This window comes from Chrysoperla carnea, chromosome 1, assembly GCF_905475395.1.
Source record: "Chrysoperla carnea chromosome 1, inChrCarn1.1, whole genome shotgun sequence".
Lineage (NCBI taxonomy): Eukaryota > Metazoa > Arthropoda > Insecta > Neuroptera > Chrysopidae > Chrysoperla > Chrysoperla carnea.
This window is the reverse complement of record NC_058337.1, coordinates 10,606,908-10,629,973: the sequence shown is the minus strand read 5'-3', so window position 1 is coordinate 10,629,973 and position 23,066 is coordinate 10,606,908. Positions and strand designations below refer to the sequence as shown.

Sequence of the window (23,066 nt, the reverse complement as noted above, 5' to 3'; positions counted from 1 at the left end):
GATCAGAGTCAGGGTAGAGAAATTGTTATAAATAAATTAATTGTTTATACGACCATAGCTCCTAAACTATTGAACATTTTCTAAGCAATTTTGTCCCATTTTACATGAAAAAATAAACATTACTTTTTTTGTTCATCTTGATACGACTAGATAGAACCGGAGATATGGTTAAAATTAAAAAAAACAAAAATGAAATCGGATAAGGTCGGGGTGCAGCGCTTTGTTTGAAACATCCGTAGATTGGCCAATAATTTTTGTATTTTAAGGTACTCATATTAAAAGTATGAGTTTATATTTTAATTTTATGCACATAAAAATACGTTTTACACGATTTAACGCATTTAGGAGCTATGGATGTATAAATAATTAATTTGTTTAGAACAATCCCCCCTGTGATCGATGAGAAAGTTCGAAATACACTCCTTGCTCGGTAGGCCCTTTAAAAGCATACGAAACTCACTCAGCGCCTACACTATGATCATTTTTTGTGTTTTCATTAAAATTGATATAGCCAATGTCACAGTATCAACAAACACAATGTATTTAGGCTATAGATATGGTATATTTTGTGCTTTGTTTTTTAATGAACTTTTTACACGCAAGTTAATGTAACCGAAAAGAAGAGTAATTAAATTAAATTAAAATTATAAATGCGAAAGAACTCTGGCTGTCTGTTACGTTTTCACGCATTTTAACGCCTAAACCTCATTTTGAAGAATGATTTGCATTTGTTTCCGTATAAAGTGCAATTAACACAAAGAATATTGCCGGCAAACCGCCCACGTCGCTTGCAATACTGTCAATCGAACGCACGAATTGGCACTGAACCTGATTTTTTATGAAAAGAGAATGGTAAACGTAGCAAAAGGGGCACATTTTGTTTTGGCCAGTAGAAGCCGGCACTTGAGGGATGTTGTATTACAAAACTCGTATTCGTTATCGTATTCGTTGAGGTGCCGATCGAAGCGTATTAACGGCAAAATGATCCGAGGAGAATTTCAAAGCATTCGATTGAATCGTTTCGAGTAGGTCGAGTTCCGGTATTTTTAACTTCCATTTCTGGATATGGAACCTAAAATTCGCATTTGAAACACATCTAAGAACAAAATCTCTGTATAAATTACCTTTCAAACAAAACCAAAAAAATCAAAATCGGTTCATCCGTTTAGGCGCTACGATGCCACAGACAGACACACATACATAGCGGTCAAACTTAAAACACCCCTTATTTTATTTCGGGGGTTTAAAAACACTTTTAATTAAACAATTTACCAATCGAGCATGTATTATGTAGTTACTCCATTCCAAACTGTCGTAAAAAATATTTGAATTTCAAGGTAAAAACACTTTTTCGTAAATAATTAATTTACATTACTAGTTTATCAATACATTCGAATAGTAGACTTGGATATGAATAAAATTAAAACGTATATAATAGTTACAGGGTTATTGAGTACATGAATCGAAATTTTTCTATTGTAAGTCCCGTGTTGATCAGCCATGGAGTCTAGACAAAATTCCAAATAAACTTTCGTACATAAAAGTACATAGTGCCAGTAGGAAACTTTTTATTGCTAACCTTTCTACTGACCTATTTATTGGAAAACAATAGGGAAAATCATTTTGCCATGCGACAATCGTTGGCTTAGAATATAACTATTATAACAGGTTTAAACTAAGTTTCAGTACCAGGTATTTTTTCCCTGCAATTTATTGCAGAACATTTTCTTTTTTAAAATATTTAGGAGTATCCCCCGAATGTAAAGCCAAGTTGGTGGAATCTCTATATAATTTATCTCCAATATTTTTCAATCTTTGTATAATTTACCAGGCAGTCTATACACAAGTTCGGCCATTTTAATCTCTGATGGCAAATAGCTTTTTTTGTAGTTAATAAATCAAAATTAACTAAAACAAAATTTGCAGAGCTTGACGGAGGACATCATGTTCTGAAATCAGATTGGACCTAGTTCTTCGGATTTCTTTAATTAAATTTAGTCCTAAACGATAAGACATAGAATAACACTTTCTAATACAGAGTTTCGAGTTGTTTAATATTACTTCGAGAACCCTCATCCCGAAGTTGGTCGTTTCATATTGAAATAAAGTAAAAATACTTTCAAACAATTTCCTAATGATTGGAACAATACAGCTAAATAATTGTTTTTACAGTAGAATGGGGTTGAATTTAAAATATGAAATAATTGATTGAAAGAGATTGATTTTAGTTTAAAGTAACGCGTTTTATTGATGGAAAATAATTGTACTTAATTGGAATATATACGAGTAAATAAAGCAAATAGACGAATTAAAAGAACATATCTTTACGTTTGCTTTATATATAGGATTTGGTTACTACGGACACATACCATTCATGTCTAGCTAATGTGGGGTTTCGTCAACTACATAAAGATTGTTACTAATTTAAAGAGAGTTTTAAATAAACTTATTGATCATTTTTATAATATATAGCATATTTTTGTACATATACAACAACCATCAATAAAATCAATAGTAATACAAATGTCTCTGGTTCAAATCCGACTCGAATGAATCTAATTTTTTTAAATTAAACTCTTAAACCTGATTATGTAGTTGTGACAATTACATCAGTATTTTGTTATAATATTTATAAGTGGTAGAACCAATAAAAAAAGATTATTTAAAACTATGTTGCATTTCCAAACAACAATACCTATTTGAAATTTGTGAGACAGTATATTACTTTCATACAAACAACTCATGAGCTTGTGTCAAATTCACAACTCAACCCCGTACGGTAGTTGTTTCACATTCGTGGCCCCAGTGGCCATATTCGCTCTCGCGATGAGGTTGAGACAACCTCATTTTTGTTGGTTATTGCGAATATGAAATCAAACTTTTGTTTCGCATTTTCTAAGAAAACGTCACGCCATTTTTTTTTATGCTTATCTTCGTTCAAATATGGTCACAAGGACGCAAGGCCAGTTGGTCACAAGGACACAAAATAAAAAAAAAAAAACGTGTATAGATAATTAATTTTAACATTGCTAATAAAAAAGAGTAATTTTGACATTAAACTTTTGATTTAATGTTTGTTTTTTATATTTTAAATTACCATTTTTGTAAAAACCTAAGCGATAAAAATAAGTTCTTATCAGAAGTTGAAAATATACAAAAAAACATGTGAAAACAAACAATTGACTGAGGTAGTTGTTGAAATACATTGTATAGATGTTGATTACACAATCGTTTGTTTTAAAGTAAAGAAAGATATAGCCAGTCTTACACACAAAATAATAAGAGTATCTTTCTTCTCACTTCCTCAATGGATATAGTATATGCTATAAATAAACACATACATAATATATGTAACGTATAAATTTAAAATACATACAATACCTGTATACACATTATATAATTTTTTAACCTAATTTGCGCCCTCAGTAAACTGTGATTCAAAAAAGAGCAGTTTATTTTTTTATGAAGAACCTTTTCTATATTAAATTTTTGTTCTATCTCTAACGGTTTACAGTCCAATTGACCTATGTTGTTCATTTTCGAAATTGGCCTCACTTTTTGCGTCCTAAGCACACTATAAAAATTTCAATTTGATATCTCTTTTCGTTTTTGAGTTATCGTGTTCACAGACAGACATTCAGACGGACAACCGGAAATGGATTTTATGAACAAATGTACCAAAACTTTGTTCTTACCATCACTTGGGACTAAACTTAGTATACCTTGATACATTTCATATATACCATCATATATAGGCTATAACAAGAAATAATAAGGCTAAATACAGTATTAATTATATATATGTATTTACTTTTTTTACTCTTTTTTTCTGTCACTTGAAGTTTTATCAACGATGATTCTATCAAATTGTTGCAGCACTAAAATGAAGTACCTGGATGACCGAGATTTGTTCGTTATTTATTTTAAATGAAACCTAACTAGATTGATTTATCACCCCCGAAATCCCCTGCATACTAAATGTCATGCAAATCGTTGGGGCCGTTTCAGAGATCAAAGTTTCCGAGTAAAATCGTTCAACAACGTCATCTTCTGAAATTTATCTTTAATGTTTCAGTGTCGGTAAAGCAGTTAGTTGCTCCAAATAAAATAAAAAAAGTATTACTCGCCAATAGATGGCAGTAATAGTCACATTTTTCAGTGTGTTTCAGTTTTTCCTGAAAACACGGATAAAACGACATATTCTAAAAATGAAACCAAGCTAGTTCGATTTTTCACCCCAAAAACTCCTGAATACTAATTTTCGTGAAAATCATTGGAGCCGTTTCCGAGATCGCTGATTATTTTCATCAAAATTTACGTTATCGACGTTTTGTATCGATAATCGAAGGGCCAATCTTGATCATATGGCACTAATTCTTCATAGAACTTCGAACTTATATTGTAAGCATGATTTTTCGCAACTATCGCAGCAATAATTTTTATTTGGAATTCTTTTCGACATTGAATTTTGTAAATACATCACCCATTACGTGTATTCCATAAATTGTAATGAATTTTTTAAATAATTAAACAGATTATTTTATACTTGTAGTCTATTATAAATGCAAAACGAACAAATAAATACCATTCAATTTGTATTTCGTTCTTCCAATTTTTATGTATAGTTTAATTTTATTTATTATTGATCGAAATGTCGAAATTGGGATTCGATTTGCCTTTAAGAAATTAGATCAATTACTTTCCCACTGAAACATATTCATTTTAATGATACTGAGAAGTAACAAATTTTGCGTTTTAGAATATTAATCTCCTAAGAACACATTTGTTTGGTTGACTGCAGCCCCGTGTCCAGGAATCATCCAAGAGGGGTGGTTGAACTTTTAGTTCATCATGTTAGGTCATAAAGTCAATAAAAACAAGAAACTCTTCTTTCAAGTAAGTGAAGATTTTATTATATCCAAATGTAATGTTCAGTCACTATTTTTCAATCGGTTAATTCTACGAGGTAAAGAAAAAAGCCTTTCCAAAACTCTGTGCTCATCGACCTCTTAACGGCGATTTATATTGAACGAGACTAAGCCATTTAGCCTATCCTCAATGATTGTCGGTCACAGATATGTCTAAAGAAGGCGTAAAGCTGAAAAAACGGCCAGAATGCGAAACGTTTGATAGACGAGATAAATGCAAATATCGAGTGAATTTTGGCGTCCTGCCCGGGAGTGCGTTTTCCCTAAAGTTCAACTTTTTTGACTCAGATGTCACGAAAATTATTTGCAAACTGGAAGAGTATAGTTCAAAGAGTTGAGATGTAGAGTCTTCATTGAAAATTTTGTTAGGAAAGAGACAAGCCCCTGTCTATTTTCACTTAATAGCAATGAAAATGGACTTTAATTTTTGGTGTGGTACCTTTTTTTTTATAAAAGACAGCCCCTGTTATTTGCTGGTAATGTTGATAGAATGCTAAGGTGAAATAAATTTTTAAATCCCTTAATTAGTTAACTTAAAAATGGCGGTTTGTATATATTTTCATACAAACCTTAAATCCCATATTATTCCCTTTCTTAAATGACATCTACAGTATAAAAACAATATCCACTCAAAATTTCAAACTTCTATCATTAGCGATTTTGGCTGATATATCAGTCGGGACATTGCATTTTCCCCCCTCAGATAACTTTCTCCCTCTGAAAGAGTTTTAAATAAAATAAAAAAAGAAAAATTTTTTTTTAAATCATCAAAATCGGAGCTGCTATTGAGGATAATGGCTATTTTATGTATTCCGTGATGCAACTATTTATAATTTAATCAATTCAGAGTACTTAATTAATTAATAAATAATCTATTTCAATCCTAATTTCGATATTATATAATTAGATTAAAAAGCCAATTAAATTTTTTTATTTTATATTATAACTAATGGAAATAATCAATTGGCTGACTTAATTGTTGAAATAACCTGTATAAACACTGCTGGATATTAGTTTAGATAAGTTAAAAATAAAATTGTAGACTAAAATGGCGACCGGAAGTTTCTGTTTGTTTTGTTATTGGGAATCATCATACTTTGGAACGCATTTGTAAATAGTAAAATTTTACTCCGAAAATGAAAACCCTTTAATAATTTCGGGTGGATTTGGTATGAAATTACAACCAATGACTCACTATTTTAAGCTAGCTTAAATTCACTCTCTATGGTTTTGGACCTCGAAGTTAACAACGATAAAATAGAAAGAGTGGCAAAATTCCAATATCTGGGAAGTATAGTTGCGGAAAAGGTCGGCACTGACGAAGATGTGCTAAAAAGAATTAATAAAGCAAAAGCAGCATTTGTCCAGTTACGACCAATATGGAGATCACATCAACTGAGAAGGCACACAAAACTGTGTCCAAATTAATATCAAGGCAACTACAAACATTTACAAACTGACACTGGCTTGAAAGAATCTCCAATGAAGATCTATGGACCGAACATATATCAACAAACACCAGTGAATATCACCATAAAAAACCTTATTTGGCGAAACAACATTGCAAAAAAGCATTGGAATGAAACCCCCAAGGAAAAAGAAAAAAGAGGCCGCAGTCGACACTCCTGGCGAAGAACAATAGATCAGAAAATAGCCGAAGAAAACAAGTCTCGGTTAGAAATCAATTCGATGGCGTTCCTTTGTTGAGGCCCTTCGTCCCCCTTGGGATTTCAGTACATAAGTCAAGTAAGTCAAGTTTAGTCTTATTTGACCCCTCAATATTTTTAAGCGTTACAAACTTGGGACTAAATTTAATATACTCTGATATTTTTCATATATACAAAGTACAAAAACATAGGCGGTCTCCTTGTACTTCTAACTCTATACTTCCGAAAAAATAAATCCTCCCCTATGAATAAATTTTATTAAAATTGATAGAAAGAAATAATAAACTTACCCAAAGCCATTCCAGAATCTAAAAAACATAAATAACCAAAAAAATTGACATATACTTGAAGCTAACCCACACACACCATCCAATAACAATGCACCAATTAATACTGTTTTACGACCTTTTGTATCCGCTAAACATCCCCAAAAATATGATCCAATAACCATACCTAATTAAAAACAATCAATTAATTTTTTTTTTAATTCTTAGATTTAATATTAATAAAATCATGGGGCTAATTAATACTATTCTATCTTCGAGCTATCTATTCTTTAGGTGTTTAAAAATCATCACCCTCAATGGAATTCGTTATCACACGGTAAGAAATTTTTTGTCGATATCTGTATGTAAGTATAGTCGTAAACGCAATACATATTGTATATGGTTTCGATTATTTTGATTTGCTATACAATTTTAAACATAGAGGACTTTACCTTTTAATGTATCGGGACATGAGCAATAGTTAGTATGGATGTCAGGCCCATGCTGACTGGTGGTATCCACAATACTTCTGGCGAATAGTACTATTTAACATTGTAATGTCACTGATGCTACCAATGGCATATTTATTAACATGACAAAATAGGTTAAGAATAATAGTGTGACGAGCAGTGTGGCAACAAACTTAGCGTTTACAACTATATTGAATAGGATCGTAGTTCAATAATGACCAAAAATAATAGGGGGTAAAATAAGTAGCAATGCGGCTACTGCAATGTAGTATGGGGCTCAAGACAATACTATCGAGTTGAACATACTCTTTACTAATATAAGTGGCGCTAAAGTTTATATCATACAGTATTGTAAATAACGTCATGGATTTTAAGCCAATATTTTATTCGGATACTTTTTTAGGATTATATTCAAACGAGTATATTCAAACTGGCATAATTCTTATATACCATTCAGCCAAGATTTTCTCAACTTTTTATGTTGTTCCAAGTCAAAGAACTTAATTATTTCAAAATTTTCAAATATTTTATGAACCAAATCAAGAAACTTATAAGAATAATGTTTTTAAGGTATAGTAATTGTTGTGTATGAACTTTTTAAATCTCCTAGAAATCCTGAGATATTAAACCAATTTAAAAGAAAAGGTGGAAGAAAAAAGATAAAGCTTATTTCCTTCTATTTAGGTAATGTTTTCTCAATTTTGTAAAGAATAAATTATAAAATGATATTTAGGTTCCAAAAAGTCAATATTAAAAATTAGCTCTACACTCTAAAAGTTATATTATTTTGATAACTAGATGCCTAAATCGTACCAGACGATTGTTTAAATCGTACGTGTTAGGTATGTGTATCCTGGCTAAATTCTAAAGAAAAAGATCGGTAAAATAAATAGGCACAAACTGAAACCTAATAATTTGTATTACCGAATGAAAAATTTAAAAGTTTTCCATCGATTAAGCTCAAATTTTTACCCGATACACAACTAGCTTCAAGGCTTGTTTTTATTTATTTGTAACCTTCAGGGAGTGGAAAAGCGGGGATGAATAATCAAATATTATAAAATATATCAAGTGGGGTATCAAATAAAAGAACATGACGCATACATTACAAAACTGTAACCACGACGCAAGGCTATATGAAGGAAGTGGGTGAGAGTGGGGATGAACGATCGAATATTTTCAAATATACCCAAGTCTCATATCAAATAAAAAGGCATAATGTGTAAATTAAAAAACTGTAAGTTACATGAAGTTGTAAGTTACATGAACTCTTTTATCGGGGGAAGAACTTTCATAAAATTTACTAGACACTTCTCATCTATTCTCATGTAACCATAATGTCCCAACGCGAAACGTGATATGGTACAGCTTTGCCGTAAAATTAGGGTTCTACACTAAAATAATAAAATCAACGAAATTTTGAACAAAAAGAGGATAAGTGACGGCTTACGAAGTGAAGGTTATAACACAATAATCATTGTATTTAAAATTGAATTTGGGTGGTTCATAGCTAATAATTATTATATTGCCGTATCCGTACCAAAATCTGTTATAATAAAAATAAATACAAAATCCCTTAATTGTATACTTTTGCAATAATCACAAGAAAACATTAGAGTTAATGGTAATTAATCAATATTAGGAAATTCATTAATGGTCACAAAAGTTAATACCAATGCACATATCAATGGCATCAATTACGTGTGTTTTTGAAAGTAAATAAAATATTAACTAAGTAGACTAATTATTTCACACGAAGAAATTAGGAATTTTTTTGTGCCACAACCTATTGAACCAATTTTTATGTTATGAAAGGTGCATTTTTCAAAATCTCCTTGGTGCCGCTAGAGAGTTTAGTCATTGTTATTGGACAAATAAGCCAAGTATTAGAATCCATTTCTGAGGTGATTCAAAAAAATTTTAAAACTTTGAAAATATTCAACAAAATGTGCCACAAAGGTATATCCAGAATCTTTCAGAGTCGCCGATCACCTTTCCGATGTTAGAATTCCGGTATACCCTCCCTTCTGGGGTAACTTACACTCTGCTGATCTAAACCAACAACATTATGTAAATATTCGATAAGATGGACCAAAAAGGTAAATTTTGAAATAATCCTCTATCCTGGTATAATTCGAATAATGCAGGTCCAAAACAGCAATATTCTATAATATTAAAAAATGGACAAGAAAAGTATATCCAGGGGTTTTTAAGGTCACTGATCACGATTTCAAAGTCAGAATTTTGATATACTTTTCCCTCCTGGAGTAATTCACCCCCTGCTGTCTAAACCAGCAATATTATTTAAATATTCGACAAATGAACCAAAAAGATATACTCGGGGGCTTTCAAGGTCCCTGATCACAATTCCGAAATCAGAATTTCGATATATCTGCTTCTCCTGGGGTAATGAACCCCACGTTAATCCAAAACAACAATATTCTGTAAATATTCAAGAAAAGGAAGCAAAAAAGTATACTTGGCGGGAGTTTTGCGGTAATTAGTCACGATTCAAAATTCTGGTACTGACCTCCCCCTGAAATAATTCATAATTTTGTCAAATATTGATAGCATGTTGTTGTTATGGACCAGCGGGGGAAAATTACCCCACGAGAGGAGGAGAATATCGAAACTCCGATATTCCGATATTTTCAAATGTTTTAAAATTTTCAAAAATTACCTCAGAAATGAATTCCAATAATTAGCCTATTTAGCACCAATTTAAATGTACATTTTGATCTACATTTAAATATATTGATTTTGATCTACATTGCGTTTTCCTGAATATTTAAAAGAAAAATTGGCTCGATAGCTCAAGGTCCAAAAAAATTCCATTTGAAATGCTAAAATGACAGGACTAAAGTATGTACACATAGCATTGCAGTATAATTGTTCATAGTTCGGACGGGTACGATTTCAAAATACTTAATACGATTTAGGCAACTTACCTTAAGGCAATATTATTGAAACAATAAAATAGAAATTAGTCTTTTACTATACACAAAATACCTTTAATAATATTATTGAAATTGCTCAACAAAAAATTTACTTTACTTACACACTTCACTGAAGTGATTTCAGAGGCGTTATAAAAGAGAGCCTAACCCACCCGCTTTGCTAGACGATCTCACTTTCCCTCCATGCATAACAATCAAAATATATGAAACCAAAATATTTTGCTTTTAAAATCGAAATGGTCCAGCGAGGCCGGCGGGTAATTGATATCATAATAGATTATAGTCTATATTTAATTCTGATGTATGAGTTATATTATTTCAAAGTTTAATTAAAATCAAATCAGTAGTTTTCAAAATCGTTAACTGAAGCGGGCAGGTTATAAATTAGCATCTTTATCAATTATATCCTATATTTTCTTATTCTCACGTATGAGCTACATTATTGTAAAGTTTCATTAAAAGCCATTCAGTAGTTTGCGAAATGGGTGGGTGACTGCTAGCGCGTGATGCTTTAATCTTCCTGGATAAATGAATATCCAACACTAAAAGAATTTTTCAATTCCAGTAATTTTTCGTTTTAAGATGTCTCTTATTTTAACGAATGCTGACTATAACAACTAGTTGTTAAATGACATCGCATTGATTCCATTTTAAAAATACGTTCACAGATGGTACTAAGTGTAAAAGTTTAAAAAGAACAAGCGAAACAAATAATTGATTGAATTAATTGTTAAAAAAATCCAGTATAGAAAGTGTTGAATATCAGTGCTTGCATTATTTTTAAACAATTATGGCTGCCGAAAGGCCGTATGTTTTTAGTTCATTTTAGTATTTTATAAAATTTTTTTTTGTTCGTTTTTCGAAAATGATTAAATAAAACTTTTTAAGCGGATCTACTCGTCAAACACTCACAGGTATGACCAAAAATTACCTTGTTTGACGATGAGAGATATCAATCTCACATTATAAATATGTACCTATATTATAATTTTGTTAAGATCATTTTGTTGTCAAAAACTTGAATGCGTAAGATTTAGTTAATTAGATTTGACTCAAAATTTGTCAAGAGTGGGAAAGCAAGACTTTGTTAGAATAGGCCAAGAGTTAGACAAAAAATAGCAAATAAATAATTGGTTCACTAGAATTGGTTAAGGTTTACATATGGATAGAGAACTTAAAGAATTAATTTGTTTACCTTAATCAAGGCTTGGTTGAACTGGAAAACCCGCACATGGTTCGTTAGATTTGGTTGAAGCTTGGGCAATGTTAGGTTATCTAAGACTTAATTTATTGTTCCTTGGCCAAAGCTTTAGGGAAGAGTTGGCCATGAAAGTCAAGCCAAGACTTGGACAACGATTGCTAGAGTTGGGAAGTAATCCTGTATGGATAAATATGTGCGAGGTATCGAAGAACTATCGATAGCAAGTTTGCATAATTTTTGTGATCTTACAACAATGGGCTATTTTCACTAGAGATATGTGACGCTGAAAAACCACAGGCGCTGGAATATTGAAACACAAAATTCAAAGGTTTTTGTTGATTTAAGGCCCCAGCTTCTCGATAAAATGCCAATTTGAGTTCCAGGCTATGCATGATTCAAATCACTTTAGTACTTTTATGTATTATATCCTAACTTATTTGTTCATCAATGAATGTTTTTACTCTTTTAAATATTACTTTTTGTATATCATTTAAAATCAGAAACCTCCCAAAGGGGGGAAATAATCTGGAAGGAAAAAACGCAATATCCCGACTGATACATCGACGTACAGCTTAAATCGCTTATGATAGATGTTTGAAATTTCGAGAGAATATTTTATACAATAGGGTATAGTAAGGAGAGAGGATTTTATACTGTAGGTATCATTTAAGAAAGGATTTTACGAAATGCATCCCCAAAAGGAATGAAATAGAGGTTGAAAATTTGTATGAAAATATATACAAACCGTCATTTTTGAAATTAGGTGTAGTTTGTATGGAAATTACGTTATTTTTAAAGCTAGAAGCTTGAAACTTATTTTTTAGACTTTTGATTAGATAAAAATTAATACGACATTCAATTTTTGTGAAAATTTTATCCTAAAGTGATAAAATTTAGGATAACCTAAAGTGGGTCGAAATAGGGCAAAATAGGGCGGTTCGTTTTTGCCTAATCTGTACGGTTTGCGAAAAAATGTTTCGAACAAAAAATGTTACTTTTTTAAACAATAAATAACAACTTTCTAATTTAAAATGTTAATCTATCGATTACCAATCATGGTAATCGCAACCAATATTTCTAGTTAACAACATTATCGTTGTGTGCGTAGTCATGGTAGGGACAATAAAATCGATGCCAACGCTTCCAGTGAAAAATTTTGGCGTTAAAGGGGGCTGATATTACTAATTTGCAGTTCTTTACATGTTAATGTTATAGAAATGTCAAATTAAAATTATTGTAAAACACGAATTAATTAAACTTAATGCATTAAAAATTGTGAAAATAAGAAATCAAATTGAACAAATATTATTTTTCAAATGTAAATTTGTGAGACAATAATATTAAATTTTAAATGTAAGCCTTAAATGCAATCCATACAATTATATATGCATCCATACAATTCTATAATTAAAGTAGTGTATCGTTACCATGGAAACGAAACTCACGCACGGAGAGAATAGCTTCGCTAAAATACATAGATTCCAATGGTGTTTTCTCATTTATTTTATTTATAAATTATAATGAATTTTTCCATACAATCCTAGTTTTCGGAATATCTCTGGTCCTAATTGAGTCCCGATAGTCAAAATTTCTCTATATCATATTTTAACGATTTGCCGCCCCACATTTTTACCGCTCCGGGTTGCCCGGCTCTCCCCTTCCTGTGGATCGGGTACTGAATACGGTAGGTAGGTATTTTTTTTAGGAAACATACTGTATTGTAAAATATTCATATAAAATTACGAAAGTGAATAAAGGGAGTAATTAATTAAAAAAATCAATAATTCTTAATTATCTAATGTTTTGTTGTTGTTACTATTATTATTATTATTATTATTATAGTATATTAATAATAACAATAATAACATCTTAACATCAACAAACAAGACATCAAGTTATTCTTGATGATTAAAAACCTTTAGGTACAACCTACCTATATCTTCACTTCAAGATTAAAATAATAAAATTTATGATTACCAACAAAATAGATAGATATATCCATTCCTGTTGAATTTTATATATTGTGACAAACATGACATCACAACACAATCGATTCAAGGACATTTTTAGACAGGACAAGGACATTTATTTTTAATTTCAAAAATAACTAACTATTCATGTATATAGATTCGTAACATCCTACAAATGTTTTAAGGGAAATAAATAGCTAGTGGTTAATTTGAGAAATCTATATATATAAAAAGAGAGTGTTTGTTTGTATGTCCCCGATTTTCCCTAAAACTAAACATTGACCTTCGGTAGGGGATTATGTCATTGGGTAGCCCTTAGGCTCCCATTGTGAATAAGGGAGTTTGGTGGGGGTGCATTGTGAATAAGGGAGTTTGGTGGGGGTGCATTGTGAATAAGGGAGTTTGGTGGGGGTGGAATTAAAAATGATCTAGGAATTCACAGAAAATAGATTTTAAAAAATAGTTCTAATAATTTTCAATAGGTGGCGCCACTGTCAATAGTACAATTTTCACTAGATGGCGCTACTGGCGCAAATGTCTTTCGATTTTTCTCGAACATTCTGGAATGTTCTATGGATTTCTATCGAATTTTCTAGAACTTTCTCGAATATTCTCGAATGTTGTATGGATTTTTATTGAATTTTATCAAACTTTCTCGAACAATCTGGAATGTTCCATGGGTTTCTGTCGAATTTTCTAGAATTTTCTCGAACATTCTGGAATGTTCTATGGATTTCTATCGAATTTTCTAGAATTTTCTCGAACATTCTGGAATGTTCCATGGATTTCTATCGAATTTTCTAGAACTTTCTCGAATATTCTGGAATGTTCCATGGGTTTCTATCGATCTTTCCCTTACTTTTCCGTACACACAGAGAGTGTAGACATAATATTGGGATCGGCCAAAAAAATCTTACTGTTCCGTACACACAGAGAGAATTAAAAAAAAAGTCTTTCATTTAACAATTTTGATATTTTAATGTGCAAAAACAACCCAGCGAAGCGGGTTTAACAGCTAGTAACTGTATAATTGTTTTTGGTAACAGAAATAACTGTTTAAACTTAAGAAAATTACAAAAAGTACCACATTTGTATATCGGTGATCGAACTTAAAAGTGTACCGAAATTACCAAAAATAAATAAATAAAGAGAGTAGCACGCTAGAGTAGCATAGCTATTCAAATTTTTTAACCGACTTCAAACAAAAACGGAGGAGGTTATCAATTCGACTGTATTTTTTTTTTATGTTTGTTACTTCAGAACTTTTGACTGGGTGAACCGATTTTGATGATTCTTTATCTGTTTGAAAGCTGATGCTTCCCGTTTGGTTCTCATTTTGGTCCATTTCTGAACAACGACATCCATGAGAAAACCATAAAAGTCTTAAATTTGCCTTAGGTATACCTACACGACAAGAGCACGAATAACTCAATATCACTTCGATGATTTTTTTTTTTAGTGAAAAATTAGTTAGTGTACTTCAGATTCACTAAAAATCACACAATAAAAAAAACTTTTAACAAAAAGAAAACCGACTTCAAAAGAAACACTTTTCCAAAATAAATTAAAATGCAATAAAAAGTAAAAAAAAAAACGATAATATAATGTAGTTAAAATTATTGTTATTTTGGAGTCGGTGTCAGCCAAGGAAACAACTCTGACAGAACAGTTTTCTACATTAGCTTGGCTGACACCGACTCCAAAAATAACAATAATTTTAACTACATTATATTATCGTTATTTCTTTTACTTTTTAGTGCATTTTAATTTATTTTGGAAAGTGTTTCTTTTGAAGTCGGTTTCGTTTTTGTTAAAAGTTTTTTTTATAGATAAATCCGAAATAAAAAGTCTCAAAAATCTGGAGTACTTAATTGGGAAAAGTTCTTACATAGGGTAAAGGCATGTCGAATAAATACTTATAGTAAACAAAATTTTCATGGTTAGTTTTGACTATTTCATAACTTTTGTCTTAAAAACTTTTTATAAAATGTAAAATGAGAAAAATGATTTTTTAAAGAAACGATTGGAATATCAATAAACAGTAAAATTTGGGTCCTCTTATTTTCAGGAAGAATGTATCTAGAGTTTTCTTTTCTGAGAACGCTTTCCTGCGCAAATTTGGTTTTTTTAAATGAACCAATTTTTTGTAACAGATTCTGATTTTGAATTTGTTTTCCTGCCGGAAACTTTTTTTTTAAGATTAAAAATTGAAGGTATAGTGGAAGAGAAAAAATTTGTTAGACGAAAGTTACTTGTTTTCGATAAAAATAAGAAATTGTACAAAACAATAATATTTTAAGAATTTCTTGGTTATTTTATTTTTGTTTGAACATTTTTAACCTGAAATTACTTTAAATCAGATGCCAAAAATTAAGGGGTGACAAAAATTCCTTGTCAAGTAAAAATTGGTTTTTGCGGCAAAGAATCAGAATCCGTTACAACAATAAGTAAAAAATCACAGTTGGCAATCTTTAGACCCAGAAGAGATGGTCAAAAATAAACCTAGATAATTTCTTTTATTCTCCTCGAAAAATAAGAAAATTAGAATTTTTGATATTCCAATCGGTTTTTGAAAAAGTTAGCTGGAAACTTGTAAAGAACTCAGCCAGGAAGTTCATTTTGGCACATCGTAGTTTGAACAATGGTTGGTTTAATCTTAATTCCTCGAAAAACAGACAATTTCACTGTGAATGATGACTTTTCGTCATAAAATTTAAAATTAAATTAAAATTTTCCTTTATTCTCTTATTAATTCCACCGATCGCGATGGACACACTGTATATGCAAGGTATAAACATATACTTTCCAATTATTGTCAATTTGGTAGTAGTTAATTAAATCTTTTATTATTAATAACAAGAAGGTATAATAAATAAGGTCAAGAATGAAAGATGACCTTGAAAAAGGAACACTAAATCCATTTTAAGCAAAACTAATTAACCAAATTAGCTTTATACTTGTGACTTTTTTAAAGGCAATTGGTTGAATGAAAATAAAGTATAAGTAATTGTTCTAATATACAAAATTAAAACAACATAAAAATCAATAGTTTTTATTTAATTTGTTAAAAATTAAAAAAATTTTCCAAGCTATTATTTTTGATATTTAAGTTAAACGAAACAATTAAAATACCTAATTATTAAGGATGTATGAACATGACAACAATGTTTGATTTAAAGGCTCAAAATTTGTTTGTAGGTAGTCTTTTACTCAAAGAATATGTGGTTAAAATTTCAGCTTAGGTATCCGTGCAAATTTTTAAGAAAAAAGTCATTAAAAATCGATATAAAATACATTGGCTCTTATGGAGGAATCTCAAAAAACGACATATTTTGGAAGTTTTTGATAATTTTCATTTGGAATGAATGAAAACAAATTTTAAAAAAAACTTTTTAATAGAAATTAAACATATTAGCAATAAATTAGAAAAGAAAAAAACTAAGTGTCACCGTCCATATAAGGGATGTAAGAGCAGGGTAGATTAAGGGTTGAAATTATTTTTATTTTATTTTCAACTTTGATGATGAATTTTGTTATAACTTCATGAATGTAGACGAAAAATAAGAATAAAATTTTTCGATATGTGTCTTGGTTTTCGAAATATCGAAAGCTAAATAATTAAACAAAATTTTCAATTTTCGATATTTTGAAAATTAAGCCAGATATCGAAAAATTTTATTCTTACTTTTCGTCTTATATCGTCAAGTAATAATATAAATTTATCATCAAAATTGAAAATATCTATTTTTAAATTTGTGCCCCCACTACCATGCTCATACATCCTTAAATCACATGTGAGCTTATTAATTTGGGTTTCTATTTCCTTTTTGCTACATTATAGACTGTTTTTTCCTGTTATGTGGTCTATAACCGCCTCGGGAGTCACGCTTGTGACTCGAAGCGCAGCGGGCTCCATCTGCCTACTGAACTAAGTATGAAAGTAAAGTTGGTTTTAAGCGTGTGGCAGATTAGGCAGGAGCAAGTGGGTAAAAGGTCAGCATGTGGTGTATTTTTCTTATAGTTGACATGTTCTATATTGCGAGTGGTATATAGAAAGGATTAGTTAGAACAAGGTACGTTCTCTGAATGAATCAATGATGCACTAAATGAATCATTTAGTGAATTAATTGAAATTAATTGGACGATTCGTTACCGAATCGACGATTCATTACCGAAATAAGTTGTCGTTTGTTTTATAAGAATAAAATAAAATTTATAAGAATAAGAATTTTTTCCCGCATAATAACAGTAATATTTTCATAGAAAAGACGATTTTATTTTCGCGTTTTCCAGCAATGCTTTGGGTTTCATTGGGTTGCTATCATATTGGGTTGCTTACTTATATTATAAATGCGAAAAAAACGCTGTCTGTCTGTCTGTCTTTTACGCAATCACGCCCAAACTACTGAAGCGATTTAAATGAAATTTGGTATAGAGAAACTTTTTAATGCAAAAAAGGGTTGTAAGGGGATGAATTAGGGGATGCAAATTTGTATGGAAATTACGTCATTTTTAATTGAAGCTAGAAGTTTGAAAATTATATTTTAGGCTTTTGAATATAAATAAATACGATAATTTGTAAAAATTTTACCCTAACAGGAATGAAAGTTTTCAGAGGGGGGGAAACATTTCAGAGGGGGGAAATAATTGATTGATTTTATACTGAAAGTGTTATTTAAGAAAGGAATTTTCGAAATTCATTCTCTAAAAGGGTGAAATTGGAGATGAAAGTTTTTGAGTTCACCAACCGATTTTAAAAATTATTTTACCTATAGAATGCTACATTATCAGCAAATGACATGGTCGTATTTTCTTTCCAAAATAACAAGGAATTCGCACAAAAGTTAAAATCCATTAAATAGAAAATAAAAGGGAAGTAAAGAGAATTGAAGGCTATAACTTGGATAACTGTTAGTTATTTATACTGTTTAAACAATATAATGTGCAACTTATATGAAAAAATCACTCTTGCGTGATTTTTATCCATAATAAATGTATTTTAACTTAATAACAATAAAAATGGATCTTAACTTTTGTTTGAAACCCTAAATTTTTTGAAAATAAAATACAACCCATGCTAATTGGTGATAAAGCAGCCTTCTATAGGTGAAATAATTTTTAAAATCGGTTAAGTGATGAACTCAATAGGTTTGTATATATTTTCATACAAACTTCCACCCTTTTAGGAGATGAATTTCGAAAAATGAATTCGACTTCCCTCCTCTGAAATGTTTCTGATTTTAAATAATATATAAAAAGAATCATTTTGAAAAAAAAAATCATCAAAATCGGGGCAGTTATTGAGGACTTCTTATAAAGAGTCTATTTTATATGTATTACTTTATCCGGCTAATTTAATTTGTTAAAAATTAAAAAAAAACTTTTTCAAACTATTATTTTTGATATTTAAGTTAAATGAAACAATTAAAATACCTAATTATTAAATCACTTGTGAACTTTGGTAATTGTATTGAATAGAGAATAAATAGAACAAAGATATGTTAAAACTTACCTAACATTGGTGCTGCAATTAGTAATCCTTTATCACCTGAGTTCATTTGTAAATCACATTGTGCAGCTGGTAAAACGAACGATATAGCTGTTATTCCAACAGCAGTATTTAAATAAATTAAACCACATATTGTTAATAATAAATAATGAAATCTTCCAAAACCTGACACAAAAATAAATTAATTAATAATTGAATTAATTACATAACAGAGAGCCGTTAGGTATAAATATATTAAAATTTTGGAATCCAGGGCCAGCCAATGAATCTTTATAAAAACTGTTCGACTGCATTGTTCAAAGTTAATTAAGGAAATTAAAAACAAAAATTTGTCCTTGCACAGGGATGAGTGCCATCTCTTCTCGGGGGTGAAAAAATTTATGCTGAAAATGACAACGAGAATCGATAAAAGAATGAATTCGCAGCAAAAAAAGTCAACTAAACATATTTAGAAAATTCAATACTTTTCGAGTTATTGCGATTGAAATTCGAAGTATTTAACGTCAAATAACTGAAAAATGTAAAGTTTATTGAAAGAAGTATATTATACTCTTTTTAAAGTACTATAAAAACGTTGGAAAATGGAAAAGTTTCAAGTCATTTGCATGGAAATTGACGGAGATATAATAACAACAATATTTTTCGTACCTTTCTTTTTATACTTTATTCAGCACAAAACCGATTAATTTACCACGGGAACTAAAATTAACATTTCAAAAAATATATATCCAAAACTGCTAGAACTTTTTGAGCCTGTTGCCAGTACTTAAATAAAGTTAATTGGAAAGCGGCAAGCATTAATTTAAGTTCCCGTGGTAAATTCATTTTGTACTGAATAAAACATAAAAAGAAAGGTCCGAGAAATTTTGCTTTCATTATTAGTCCGTCCGTTTTCATACAAATGACTTGAAACTTTTCCATTTTCATGATTTTTTATAGTACTATTAAAAGTGTTTGACATATTTTCTTTAAGAAACTTCAAATTTTTCAGTTATTTGACGTTAGATACTCCAAATTTCAACCGCCAATAACTCAGAAAGTATTGACTTTTTGAAATATGCCTAAATGACTTTTTTGCTTAGAATAAACCCTTCTTTCGATTTGTTTTGTCATTTTTAACATAAACTTTGGCACCCCCGAGAAGGGGTAGCAACCACCCTCTGGGCAAGATCGCACAAATTTTTGTTTTTACCACCTTTAAGTAAGGTTGAAACAATGCAGTCAAACAAAAATAACGATTCATTGACTGTCCCTGGATTCCGAGGTATAAATCTTACAGCTCTCCACTATACATTAAATTTTCAAATAAACAAAAAAATACCTGCAGCTTCCAAAGCTCGTTCAAAATCAGCATTTTGTCCGTCAACAAAATCCAAACCTTTAACAAATGATCAAAATTTTAATAATTTTGAATAAAAAATAATAAAAAAAAAACTAGAGACAGAAAAAAGTGTTCAAGATGTGATTTTCGATTTCATGAAGAGGTAGCCAATTACATTCGTAAAATGCAAAAAATGTATAGAAATTCATTAAATGTCACTTTTTTTATATAAAAATTTTAAAATTCGTCAAATAAAACAAATTTTTTCACTGACTTTCTACAAAAATCATAAGAATAAAAATTGAGATATGTTTCTTAAAAAAATTAAATTGTAATAATAAAATATAGTCATTGAATTTTTCCCCCGAAAAAAAATGTATATTTCACTCAATTCAGCGTTTTTTAACACTTTTTGTTTTTTTGCAGAAAGTGAGATAAAATTCATTATTCATAACAAATGTCTTAGAAATGTAGAAATATGTAACGGGCAGAGATCGTGGTTTTTTTAGTTATTAACTATTTAAACATTCATTTCATTCTTTTTAAGGTGTTTCGATACCAAAACGAAAGTGTTATACCAAAAAAACTGAAATATTGTGTGTCAGATAATGAGTATTTAATACACCTTCTATATAAGTTTCGATAAAGTCGATTCTCTGTACGGTTTACGATAAATTAATCATTAAAAACAACCCTTTTAATATGGTGGTATATGAAGGAGTCGTAATAAATTTTAGGTTTTTCGCCAATAAGTACTTTTAAAAATGTTTTACCATTTACAAATAAAAAAAAAACATTTTTATCAATACTCCTCCAACTTTAAGCTTTAAAATCATACCAAAATTAAGAACTGTATACATAAAAATGAAAAACTTTTTTGGTAAAAACACTGATTTTGATAGTTAATTACTCCTAAACCGTACAGAGACTGATTAATTGATAAATAAAATTTCAAATTTTTTTTATCATTTTTAATTTACGATATCGAAATACCTTAAAGAGTTTAAATGAAAATGATAACAAAAATTTCAAATTTTATTTATCAGTTAAGGTAGTTCCAGCATGAAATCACTTTTCGACAGATTTGGCCGAATTTTTTTTTCTCGGGTTTATAATAGCTTTATTTATGAATTCCTAAAATTTCATAATTTTTGTCCGTTTATATCGCGAGATATTTAAAGACAAAGTTCGCGATTTTGAGGGTCATGTCCCATTTAAAGCATGTAAAATGTCCGGTCTCTCCAACTATTTTTTATGATATTATTATATATTGAAGAAAAAGTAGAAAAAAATGTTTATACAATAAAATTCTAAAAAAAAAATTTAGAAATTAATTTTCACTTTCGAGATATTAATTTTGACGTAAATTGATCGAAATTGGGACGTTGGCATAATTATTTCCCATTTTAAACGGTCAAAATTTCTGAAACTTTGGGAATTAATAGTAAGCATTATTAAATTCTTAAATTTAATTTTTCGTTAAATTATGTCGAAAAAAATTTTAACCATAGCTTTAGCATAGGAACTGCAGATACCATGCTGGAAATACCTTAATCACTCTTGCATAGGTCTTTTGTGAAAACTGCATATGGATTCTCTGTACGGTTTATGAGAAATGTGCCCTTTTTTGATAAAAAAATTGACTTTGATAGTTATTTTCTTCTAAGCAGTTCAGAGAATCGATATGAATTTAATCAAATAAAAGGATAGTTCTTTGGATAATTTTCATTTTTTTTGGTATCGAAACACCTTCAGCTAAAATACCTTAAACCCGATCCTAAAACCCCCAAATTTGTAATTTTTAAATATACAACCTAAAAGAACACTATAATATTCTCACTGTCCCTTTTTTAATTCTAAAGACTCAAATACTAACCCATATTTGTATTCGATTAAAAAAAAAAATAAGTTAAAAAAAAATTCACAAACACACGCACTATTATTTAAAAAAAAAATAACAACAATTATTGTCTAATAAAAAAAAAAATTGAACAAAATAATTAGAATAACATGCTTTTACAATGATTTTCACTGTTAAAAATTTTATTTGGTACCATAAATTTCTCTAGAAGTAATTAGGAACATTATTCTTGAAACAATTTTATAGATAAAAAAAAGAAAAACTACCACTAAAATCACTATAATGTTTCAATAAAGTCTTTAAATAAAACTCAATAATGAACAACAATTAAATAAGAATATTATTTATAAATAAATAAATAAATACGAGTTAATTTAAATAAAATAAGAATTCACATTGAACGTATATGGACGGTTGATGGTTTATTATAACGCGTATTTAATTATAACAATGTATTATATTAAAATAATGTGTAAATAGTTAACAACAACAACAACAACAAACAGACTTGTTGCGAGTATTAGACTGTTATGTATGTATGATTGATAAGCTTATAACACAAGAGTAGCCTATGTAATATTACAATGTATGGAGACCTTTACCTGACAATAATTATATCAAAACAATGTTTTTTTATTAATAAAAGGTATATCACCAGTATACAGTATGATTCATTTAACATTCAACTACTTAAAATTACACAAAAACTAAAAAAACAAAAAAACAAGTGAAAACAAACAATTGACTGAGTTCATTGTTGAAATACCATGTATAGTCAGTGTTGATTTCTTTATCACATTACACATACAAACATGTGACACATTAATAACTGATAATCAAGTATAGTACATATTATAAAATTTCCGCCTAATTGGCGCCCTCACGGGTAAACAGTGATGTTTACGAAAAAATGTTT

General features: G+C 29.8%; 1 protein-coding gene across 2 annotated transcripts in view; it reads right to left on the bottom strand.

Moving 5' to 3' along the window:
• The window catches only part of LOC123290854 (synaptic vesicle glycoprotein 2B-like), a 78,869-nt gene that overhangs the window by 7,212 nt on the left and 48,591 nt on the right, over window positions 1–23,066 (bottom strand). Inside the window, exons 1-4 of one of the 2 annotated variants that reach the window (XM_044871202.1) lie at window positions 22,166–22,196; window positions 20,290–20,346; window positions 18,972–19,133; window positions 6,886–7,048 (exon numbers count right to left, since the gene is read on the bottom strand). In XM_044871202.1, the coding sequence (XP_044727137.1) occupies window positions 6,886–7,048; window positions 18,972–19,133; window positions 20,290–20,346; window positions 22,166–22,169 (386 nt within the window). In that variant the 5' untranslated portion in view covers window positions 22,170–22,196. Of the gene's footprint in view, window positions 1–6,885; window positions 7,049–18,971; window positions 19,134–20,289; window positions 20,347–22,165; window positions 22,197–23,066 lie in introns of those variants that run through there. The other variant, XM_044871201.1, reaches the window with a different exon arrangement.